The sequence below is a fragment of the Abramis brama genome (assembly GCF_963993115.1).
Source record: "Abramis brama genome assembly, chromosome: 22".
Classification (NCBI taxonomy): Eukaryota; Metazoa; Chordata; class Actinopteri; order Cypriniformes; family Leuciscidae; genus Abramis; species Abramis brama.
The window spans coordinates 25540562-25552518 of record NC_139984.1 but is presented as its reverse complement, the minus strand read 5'-3'; the positions used below and the strand labels follow the sequence as shown (position 1 = coordinate 25552518).

At 35.3% G+C, this 11957-nt stretch overlaps 1 protein-coding gene across 1 annotated transcript in view; it reads right to left on the bottom strand.

The window, feature by feature from the left end:
- The window catches only part of LOC311073822 (testis development-related protein), a 14952-nt gene extending 5022 nt beyond the window's left edge, over positions 1 to 9930 (bottom strand). The window contains exons 1-2 of the mRNA XM_084099832.1: positions 9482 to 9930; positions 4075 to 4122 (exon numbers count right to left, since the gene is read on the bottom strand). Coding sequence (XP_083955958.1) covers positions 4075 to 4122; positions 9482 to 9568 — 135 coding nt within the window. The 5' untranslated portion in view covers positions 9569 to 9930. The remainder of the gene's footprint in view (positions 1 to 4074; positions 4123 to 9481) is intronic.
- Positions 9931 to 11957: the final 2027 nt, after the last annotated feature.

The window sequence follows — 11957 nt, the reverse complement described above, 5'->3', positions numbered from 1 at the left end:
GAATGTTCTTCCCTTTGACCAAAAGAAAAAAAAGAACTATTTTATCATCATACTGTTGGGTCATATTTCACAGCAAAATCGAAAATAATTTTTTTAAGAAATTATATTTTGGATGAAATATCCATCCATCCATCCATCCATCCATCCATCGATAGATAGATAGATAGATAGATAGATAGATAGATAGATAGATAGATAGATAGATAGATAGATAGATAGATAGATAGATAGATAGATAGATAGATAGATAGATAGATAGATAGATAGATAGATAGATAGATAGATAGAGAGAGAGAGAGAGAGAGAGAGAGAGAGAGAGAGAGAGAGAGAGAGAGAGAGAGAGATAGATAGATAGATAGATAGATAGATAGATAGATAGATAGATAGATAGATAGATAGATAGATAGATAGATAGATAGATAGATAGATAGATAGATAGAGAGAGAGAGAGAGAGAGAGAGAGAGAGAGAGAGAGAGAACAAATCTTATTACCAGTGTTACTTTATTATCATTATGATACTGTTATAATATTTATTACTATTTTGAATCAGTTGTCATTTTTAATTTTCTATATAGTTTCTATTAATTTTATAAAATGTTGCCTTGGCAAATAGCTGAAATAAAATAAGTTGAAGTTTTCTATATTTTATTTTATTTCAGTTAACAATTATTTTAAGTAACACATTTTTAAAAAAATAATAATATTTTTTTTTAGCTTCAGTTTTGGTAACCCTGCTCATTACTGTAATCCACAAAAAAATGCTCATTAAAATTTCTCAGTGGTTCATGGTGTTATTGTTGCACTGGATTGTTTTCATTAGAGTAATCGAATTAGATTTTTGGGGAAATTTCTGCTAAACATTTAAAAACCAAGTGTAAAATGTGCTTGCTTAATAAAATATAAATTGCTAAATAGCAAAAAACATTCTAACATCCAATGAAGAATGTTTTAACCTTAACAAGTAAACTTTATTATTGGATTGTAGTCCAGATAGGATGATTTTCATTACACTTTACAGTCATGAAAATTTTGTAATGCAAATAATGGTAATGGTTCCAAAACGGGATTCATTTTTTTAATGCAAACATAATTTCTCATTTTTTTATTTTTTTATTTTAGGGTGAAATATGACAGGAATTTCTCTGTGAGATTCACTCAAAAGCATCTTTTCTTAATATGTAAAGATCTACAAGTTAAATCGTATTCATTTGTGTGTGTTATACAGATATTAAATTTTTGTTGCTGCAAGTCTGAAGGACTTAAACTCACCACAAAATTACCAAACACTAAAAAAGGTAAAAGCACGTGGTTCATTTTATTCGACACTCCCTGTCTTGTTTCAAACCAAAGACCTTTGTGTTCCCTCACTCCACTGTGCTAAAACATGCCATCTGATTATGCGCGAACACATAAACGCTTGTTATGTCGGGACCGGCTCTTATTAGCAGTTCCAGCACATTTATTTAGCATTTATGAGCATTAGGAGCCTTAGAGCACATTACTCATTCCATCACAGATAAACAGACGTTAGGATCGGGCTCGTCTTTGACCTCAAATAAAACACAACGCTCTCTTTTGGCTTCCGTCTATCGCTTCATCTTTCTTGTCCTCCCTATCTCGGCTTAGTTTGTTAAAGCACGCAGTGGAAATAAACAACTGTCGCTTTAACTTGAGGTTGAGCTCCTGCCATCGCTGGAGGACACAGCAGAAGTCTCTGTGAAATTCCCTTTTCGGTTAGTCTCTTTAAAGGGGTCATATCAAGGAAAATTTATTTCTCATGATCCTTTGAGATTAAAAGAGTTCATTGTGCTATGAAAACATACTGTAACTTTCAGAAGACAAAACATTCGAGTCCAAACCAAGCATTGATTTCAACTAATGTAAAGTGCACATTAAAGGCTGGCAGTTTTGCTCCTGGGCGCTCAGTTTCGTAAGCAATTCTTTAAACCAATCACATAAATCATCAATTCCAAAAATAAAACAAAATTAAAGTTCCTACAAATCTTCATTGGCAAAACCTCTATATCCAGGGCCATCGTTGAACTCAATAAAGAGTTCTAATTCCAACCAGAAGTTATAACCATTGAGGAATATGAAACTACAATCCTATTAAGACTAGCAAATGAAGTAATCATGAAATATACAGTATGTCAAGTCTTTTATGCTCACCAATGCTGCATTTATTTAATCAAATTACAGTAAAAACAGTAATATTGCTAAATATTATTACAAATTAAAAGAACCGTTTTCTATTTGAATATATTTTAAAATGAAATGTATTCCTATGATGGCAAAGCTGAATTTTCAGCATCATTACGCAAGTAATCCAGTGTCACATGATCCTTCAGATCCTGATTCGCTGCTCGGGTAACATTTCTTATTATTATCAATATGTTGAAAATAGTTCTGCAGCTTAATATTTCTGTGGAAAGGTGATACTTTTTCAGGATTCTCCGATGAATAGAAAGTTCAATGAACAGCATTTATTCATTACATTTATTAAATAGAAATCCTTTGTAACCTTATAAATGTCACTTTTGATCAATTTAATGTGTCCTTGATGAGTATTAATTTCTCTATTTTTTTTTAACCTTACCACAAATGTTTGAATAGTATAGCCTAAATGGTATCCACAAAAATGTTAAAGGGATACTCCACTTTTTTTGGAAACTCTCATTCCTGCGTAATAATCAAGAAACTTTGCTGCCGTACCATGAGTCCAGCAGGCGTAATGATATGACGCAGCGCCTGAAAATAGGTCTAATAGGTTAGACAAACTTAGTCCCGGTCACTTTGGAAGTTACCGAGCTGGGGACTATTTTCAGGCGCTGCGTCATATCATTACGCCTGCTGGACTCATGGTACGGCAGCAAAGTTTCTTGATTATTACGCAGGAATGAGAGTATAGTTCCTATCATATCAGCCTAGAAAATCGCAACTTTACATTTTCCGTCGGTCTTAGTACACGATGTAACTACAGAAGAGTCAAGTTTTAAATAGGAAAAATATCGAAACTCTTTGGTCATTTTTTTGAGAGAGATGCTAATGGTCCTGTCCGATTCAATGATCTATGCTAAGCTATGCTAAAAGTGGTACCGCCAGACCCGGAGATCGGCTTAACTCTGGGGGAGTTGTAAAATGAGCCTATTTCCAAAAAAAGTGGAGTATCCCTTTAAGTATAGCAAAAACATTTTTTCAACATTGATAATAAATGTTTCTTGAGCAGTAAATCAGCATATTATAATGATTTCTGAAGGATCATGTGACACTGAAGACTGGAGTAATGATGCTGAAAATTCAGCTTTGCATCACTCATCTTTCTATAGAGAAAATTAATGGGAATTTTACTTACAGAAATGAAATATTTGTGATTTATGTTACTTGGAAATATCATAAACATCATAATACAGTAACTTTGGATACCTGTCAACGGATAAACAAATATTTTATTTATTGCATTTACCAGCTGCTCATGCCAGCATCAAAACACGTTAACCCATGATTGCACAGAAGGCAAAAAACTCTTTTTAATTCTGGTCACACAATAGTTTATTTGATCATATAAAATATGACGTGACATTTAACAGCAGTCCACTGAAGGAAAGCAGGCCACTGAATGTTTGCTAGTCTCAAGAGTCAAGACTGTTATGCTATTGTCCAGATTGTTCTGAAAGAATGTGTCACATCCTCTCTGTACATTTAACATATTATGCACAACACACACACACACACACACACACACACACACACACACACACACACACACACACACACACACACACACACACACACACACACACACACACACACACACACACACTTTCTACTCTACACTGTACCATCAAACTATAAATCTTGCTATAAATCCATTCACAAAGAACTAACAAAAAGCAAAAGAAAACAAAATTCAGTGAAAAAACAATAAAACAATTCAGTGTTTTATATCGGGCTTTTTGCGTCACATCCTGACAGTGTTGCTATGGTATTGTTTCTGGTATGGTATTCACTGTCAACAAATTTGAGCATTTCTGTTGAACAAGGCGTTATGCGTGTGTGCATTGGTGTGTGTTTACCTTTGTTGAGGGGCTCAGAACTTCCTCTGTTCCCTCTGAGTCTTTATCCTGAAAAGCAAAGGAGCACAAAACAATGAGAACATGCGCACACACTTAAACACATGCTAATGTAATGTAACGAAAACACACAAAAATGCAAGGAATATTTTTAGCACGCTAACAAGATCTTATTTGGGGACGTCTTGACAATGAGCTCAAACACAGTCATAATGGTATGAAGTAGAAGACTCCTAGAATATCCCTCAATTCTGAGGTGATAATCAGATCTATCATTATTAAATGTAATCCATAACTATTTTGGGTGATCTATCATAACTGCTCTGGCACTCAACTTCCTGTTAAGGGTCTGACCTCTTCCCCTTCCTTCCTGCTCCACCTGCACCAGTGCCGGCTCCTGGAAAGTTCCTACTCACCTCTCTTTTGCACTTCCCCACAAAGAAACTTTTAGCACTAGGCAACAAACTGAAGAGCAAAGGATGCACATTAGGTGTGTAACTGATGCTTTATCTGCCATAAGGAATTATGGGAAATGTAGGTTCGTCACCCAAGACTGTCACCCTTATAAATCAGTGTAAGTTTTATTGCTATACTTCATCAAGAAGAGCACACAAGTCATTTTGATACTTCATCTGCCATTATGAAATATGGGAAATGGTTTGTCACCCAAGGCTGCCACTCTTATAAATCTGTAGTTTATAGAGGTCTATTATTCAGAGGTCTATAAATACTGGAGAAATCTGCCATCTTTGCCTTGGGAGTCGGGTCAGTAAGACTTTTTGAGAGAAACAATTACTTTTATTTAAAAACAAGGGTGCATTAAAATAATCTAAAGTGACAGTGGTGACTTTTATATTACTACAAAATAATTCTATTTCATCCAAGAATGCCGGGGGGAATTTTTTTTTGTTTTTTCAACACATAAAAAACTGTTTTCAACATTAATAAAAAATGTTTCTTGAGCAGCAAATCAGCTTATTAGAATGATTTCTGAAGTAATTGTACAAATGTATAGGGTCAAAATATTGCTTTTTAAGATATTTTTAAGTTGACAATTTTAGTTTTAAGAATATGTTTGAGATTGTGAATATGAGCCAGATGCTAATGTACTGGGAAATTTATTACGAGGACAGTGATGATGGTATAAAACATCTGCGCAAACTGAACCCTTCCAAGCTCCAAAATGTAACAAAATATGCTTTATTTTATTCTTCAGTAATTGTTACTCTATATTATATTATCGCAACAGGTAGAGATCCATTCCTGTTAGATATCGATCCGGGTCGCTAAAGACCCAAATATGTAATAACGATTGGTGAAACATTCATGCATTTAAGGGTTAAGAAATGAAAAGCTACACACTCCATCAATTAGGGTTAGAAGAACTGTTCCTAAAAATATAACATGCTAGAAAAATAATAATCACTGCAAGAATAATCCGATTATAGACTCTTAAGCATTTGCCTATTTAAATCCAAACAATGACTTTTTTTTTTTTAGGCTGGGCAGTGTATAAATTGTAAATACATATAAAATATATACCCTGACTCTTCCGCCAACACAAAAAGTCCAGAGCTCAAAGAGCAAACATTATAATTCTGATATGACTTGAAGGCAGAATATTATTCATACGAAGAGAGAGAAAGATCAACCTGTTCTGCATTGTCCATGTCATTCCTCCCACTACCCACAATCCTCTGCCTCCTTCATTTTACTCCCTCTGACTCATTGTATCAATGCCACTTCCCTCCACCCCAACTTACCAAAGCACTTGGCCTGATTACAGTACGAATACTCTCCCGAGTGCTCATTTATAAGTGAAGGAGTGAGGAATGTTTTCGGATATTTTACCCTCTGGACTTTGTCATTTCTTATGTTCGTGGCATATTAGGGACAGCTCAGGCCTAACTTTCCTGAAAAAAAAAGCTTTTGATTGAAGAACATGGGGTCAGAGTAGAAGAGTCCATTTATTCCGCCTTCAACTGATTTATGAAGGAACATTAACCACAGTATCAACAAGACGGCACCTCAAAATAATGATGTTTACCAACTGGCAACCTGACATGGTTTAAAATAAAACCAACGCTCATGAAATAGCTTGATATAAACTCCTGGAACAGAGAGGACATTCATCTCAATGAAAACCTGTTTATAGGAGGAAAATCAAAACTCTACTAGAGGACCTGAACTGAACTGGAGCTGTATGGAAGTTTAGGGTTTCGTTTGTCCTCATCCGTTGGGCTTCCTGCTTTACATACCAAGTTCTGGGTGAACAAACTCACTAGCGGCCGAAGGAAGCGGATCTCACTGAAATATCCCTTTGTAGACTGAACAACATTAGAACATTACTTCCCCTCTTCCACGACCACAAGCCTAGTACCACCACTGAATGAGCAATAAGAGTGAATAACAAAAGTACTAGCATGTTTTTGGAAATGGTACTGTGGAAATAATGGTTATTTACCACAGCAATAGTGCGATTTCATGGTATATTCTCTGTACCTTGCATGCCTTTACAAAAAAAGTACTGTGGCAATACCATGGTACAGTATCAAATGGAAATACTATGGTAGTCAAGGAAATTCCATGGTCTACAAATTGTAGCCAGTATGGTTTATCATGGTATTTTTATGTTTTTAAGCACAGTACAGTGGTTTTGCACATGGTGTACTATAGTAGTACCATGGTTTTCTTTGAAGTAAGAAAAGTTTGAAGTTTTTCCTTAGAAAAAGTACAGATGGTAATACCATGTTACTACTAATATGAAATATATTATGGTCCAGAAATTAATATACCATGGTATTTACATGATGGTGCTCCAAGAAAACCATGGTACACATCCAAAAACCATGGTAGCACCATAGGTGTGTTGTCAGGGGCTTTTTTTGTAAATCCCAATGTAAACATTCAGTACCACGATATATACCAAAGTACCATGGTATTTCCATGGTTTTGGACATGGCACAATGTTTTTTTTATATTTTTTAAATATGGTAATACTGTGTTTTTGGTCATTCATTCTGTTTAACATTGCTGAAATCTCCTTTATCTTTTCAAAACATTAATTAAAACCATAAATTACCATGGTGTTTACTAATTGTTTTGCAAAAAAAGTACTGCAGCAGTACCATGGTACAGTGATGGAATAAAATGATTACTATGGTATATGAACTTTATATTAAATACTATGGTACGTTGAAATAAACCATGGTATTTACTTGGTACTCCATGCATGGCACTTCTGAGAATACCATAGTAATACCATGGTTCTTTTTTGTACACCTGATAATCATTCCCCTCATCACCTCAGTTGTCACATAAATTAATTTAATAAGTAGCAGTTAGGGTAATATATTTGATTGCTGCATATAGTAGGCCTGTTAAAAAAAAATCTGGATTCTCATAAGCAGGTCTTCTATCAAATGACAACTTTCACAAAGTATTTCATGCGTTTTGGCCATTCATTTACATGACAACAGCGTTTTAAAGGCCTGAAAGCACAAACCTTTGAAAACGTGTTTCAAAGTGCAAGCTTTTGGAAACAGTACCGTTATCGCCTCCGACGTGTAAACTACAAAAACGCTAAATTGTGAAAACGGTGACGTCATGCGCATACGCATTACGTGTTCAGTCTATAGGCACGTAGTGTTTTCTTTACAAAGTAACATCGCCAACTACTGGCCTGGCATGAATAATACAGTGTTTTTAGTTGTTTTCACAGATCAGTGTGAACAAGGATCGTATTGACCTCGTTGTCTCCTGTATGCGAAAAGCGCAAAGGAAAAACTTTTCTGTTTTTAGTACATCTTGTCGTTTAAATGTACCCTCAGACCCAAAACATGTTTGTGGAACAGATTCTGTTGGGAAGAATGTGACTGAGGCCTAGACAAGGTCATCACACTGGCCACAGAACGCAGTGAGAAGCTTTAACTTTTCACTGCAAGCTTCTGAAATTACATTAAAAAAAAAAAAAAAAAGAGTTTGAGGGGGAGAGAAAGAAAGCTTATCTGCAACCGTCTCCTGCTGTTACGCTGTAGGGACCTTATCGGACTCCCGCAGACTAACAGCTGACAGAACATTACATCTGAAAGGGAGGACGGCACGGAATGCCATGAATCTGTATTGAAACTCAGCCACAGCAGAACCACATTTAATTAAGATCAATTTATGTTCTTATCCATGAAAATCAGAACAGGAATACACAACATCATGCATTATATGTTATGTGCTCACTTATGACTATGGATTCCCATTTCCACCACATAAGAAAAAATAAATCATGCTTTGGTAAATCACTATTATGATGATAGTCTCAGTCTTTATCTCATAATTTAGATTTTTAAATCTCATACGCTAAATATTAATTCTGACTTTTTAACTTTTAAGTTAAGTTTTAAAGTTTTATTATTACGAAGTTATAATTATGAGATAAAAGAATAACAATTATGAGACAAGTCAAAATTATGACTTTTTATGTCAATCTCAACATTTATTTAGCCATTTTCAACTTTTAAAGTCATAATTTCATTTTTTAATCTCATGAATATGACAGTATGTGATGCAAATGATTTACAAAAGCATGATTTTTTTTCTTCTGTTGGAGCATAGCCTAAATGACTGATGAACACTAGCATACTGTCACTCATCCTCATCCTTGAGAATGTGGACTCTACTATTCTTCTATAACATCATACTCATATGGGCTCTATTCTTCTATAATATCATACTCATAAGCACATTTTGCCATATTCATAGTCCTATTACCTCATTCCATGTTGACAGTACTCATATGAATACTCATATTCCTAGTTGACAGTAATGGCCGATGACAAGCTTACAAAGAAACATTCAGTTATGATGTAGGCTAGAATTCTAAATATGATGTTTCCATGAGCCACAATTCCGATTAATACAGGCCAAATGATTCCATTTTGATTTCTAAGCCAAAATATGGCCTAATCTGTGCATGTCACTCCTATTAAATATGACATAACCGAGTTATGACGCAAAAAAGCACGTAAACACACTGTAACAGTTACTCAGTACTTTAAAGATAATTCTCAAATGCTCTCTTTTCCCCTATACTTGCATGCATACACAATTTCCCCGTATTAGTATTATGCATACACTGAAATAACCTTTTTATCGTCCTCAAAAACTTCATATTGTCATACAAGAGCGATTTCAAAACAAGTGGATTCAATTATAAATAATTTCAAAACTAATGGTTTCGCTATTGTTGTCATAATCTGACTTTACGACTCACTCGGGGGCGCGTACGCTTTATAAACAGTACAGTTAACTTAGTAACGTTACACATGCAGAAATATGAAACAACCAAACTATGAGACACGATCACATCTGATCACTGAAGTTTGAACTGAAGCCCACGGGCAACATCCCAGCTCACCTTCCTCGCGCGCTCGTGATGCCACGCCACGTCGTCCTCCTCTGACGCTTCATCCACCAGAACTTTGCTCTTGCTCTTCTTGAACATTATATCCGCTGTATATCAAAAGCGCAGTATTTCCAAACCCATGAGATGCAAGTGGAGACTCTTCGTGAGAAGATCGCGGTTAAATCAGAACAATAACCCGACTGTGAACGCGCCCTGCCTCGCACGCACGCACGCTCGCTACTTTCCTCCGGCCACTATCTCCTCCTGATGATCGTCTGAGACCTCGGCTTGGTTCTGTTGGGCTGCAGCACCTGGACAGCCGCTCCTCCCATTGTGGATCAGATTGCCGCTGATCATCTAGTTGTCATGGTAACGGGGGCGGGGCGATGCCCCCCTCAGACCCTCCTATCGGGACAGGAGGTCTTATGAACAGTCAAATGATGTCTCCTGAGTTTTAGTCTAGTGTAGAAGTTTATCATTTACTCTAAGCAGACTTTAGTGAGTCCCAAAAATTGGACACTTAACCCACCTTTAAAAATGTAGGCTATGTCAAATTATCAAACCAAGTGGCAAAAAACAAACTACATTTCTAAGCAAATAATAAAACATATAGCCTACAACTACACATTTGAAACTAATTTCATATACTTCCACTAAAATCACTTTGGATTTAGTTGATTTATTTATTTTTTTAACAGCTGCAACTTGGATTGACGTAAAAAATAAAGATATAAATAAAAACTTGTTTTGATATTTCTATGAATGCATTTAATGATAACACAATTAAATAAATTCATACATTTGAAGGATGACTTAGGTGTCCAAATGCTTTGTAGGGCACTTTATGGGTGTTTCTTCTCATGTGTTTTGTTTTTTATATATTTTTTGAACATTTTTAAAATAGAATTGCTGACCCTCCTATTATAATTTCATAGTTATAGGCATATATATGAAATAACATTTCATATAACATTTCACATTTTTTTTGAATAAAATTAAATATAATTTTATAGCTAGCAATTTATGTGTTAAATACACAAAATCAAATAATTTTTTGCATTATATATATAATGCATCTCAAGATCTGTTGTCTCTTCTGTAAACAAGTACTTTTCATAACATTTTGATACAGACAAAATTGTTCCTTGTGGTGGAAAGAACTAAAGAAATGCAGGACAGTCATAATTTGTGTAAAAGCTAACAGTTTTAATTTGACCTTTATAGATTTGAAATCTGTAAGTTTTCATAAAAATCAACTCTGGGGACAATAAAGGTGGCCAAAATTCAAGAAACAGCAAAATGTGCTGTTTATACTATGAATGTGTTCACTTTCAATGTGAATAATACAGTCAGTGTGAAGTGCTAAGAAGCATGTCCATTTGACTTTCAGTGTAAAGATTTAATAAGTGTGTTTAATCTGTATTAGTCAGATCTAAGGTATATAATGCATAAATGTGTTCATGTGATGTGAATGTTCCCATGCTTTAAATGTGAAGAATATATTCTTTGTTAACTTCTTAAAGAGTTTAAACGCATGCAGAGTACTTATGTCTTAAAACACATGCAGAGTACTTTTAAAGCTTCCCATGGGCCTTTATTAAGGAGATTATGAAATTGAAAGTTATGAACACGTTTATGAAGTTTACTGTTTCCCACTTTGGGCTCTGGCGTACATCGAGACTGCTAGCTTGGAAACAGCAGCTTACACTGCTTCTAAACAAGACAGAGAAGCTGACCTTATCTGAGAAAACACAAACACAAACACACACACGCATACACAAACACAAACACACACACGCATGCACGCACACACACACACACACACACACACACACACACACACACATGCACGCATTTACCCCCCCAACCCAACCCAACCCAACCCAACCCAACCCAACCCTACACACACACACACACACACACACACACACACACACACACACACACACACACACACACTACAGATCAGAAGGGTCAGATCAGACATCTTTATACAGGCATGTTTACAGTAAATACATAAACACAGAACCTGTGTTGAGCTTTGGTGTGATAAGAGTTTGGTCTAATGATGTGCACAAATATGATCTGTGAGACTGTGGGCTGATCATTCAAAAGTTTGTGTCCCGTAAGAATTTTATAAATAATTCATAAATAAATAAACTATTTTATTCAGCAAGGACACGTTTAATTGATCAAAAGTGACAGTAAAGACATTTTAATGTTAGAAAAGGTTTTGATTTCAAAAGAATGATGTTCTTTTGAACTTTCTATTCATTAAAGCATCCTGTAAAAAAGTATTATGGTTTACACAAACATATTAAAGGTATAGCGGAGGATCTTTCCGAATTTTAGATAAGACCCGCCCTCTCCACTTTTTGAAAAGTTTGATTGATTCACCAGAATGATTGACAATTAGGAGGACCAATAGTATAGGCATTCCACCCGGAAGTAAAAAAATCCTCCGCTATACCTTTAAGCAGCACAACTG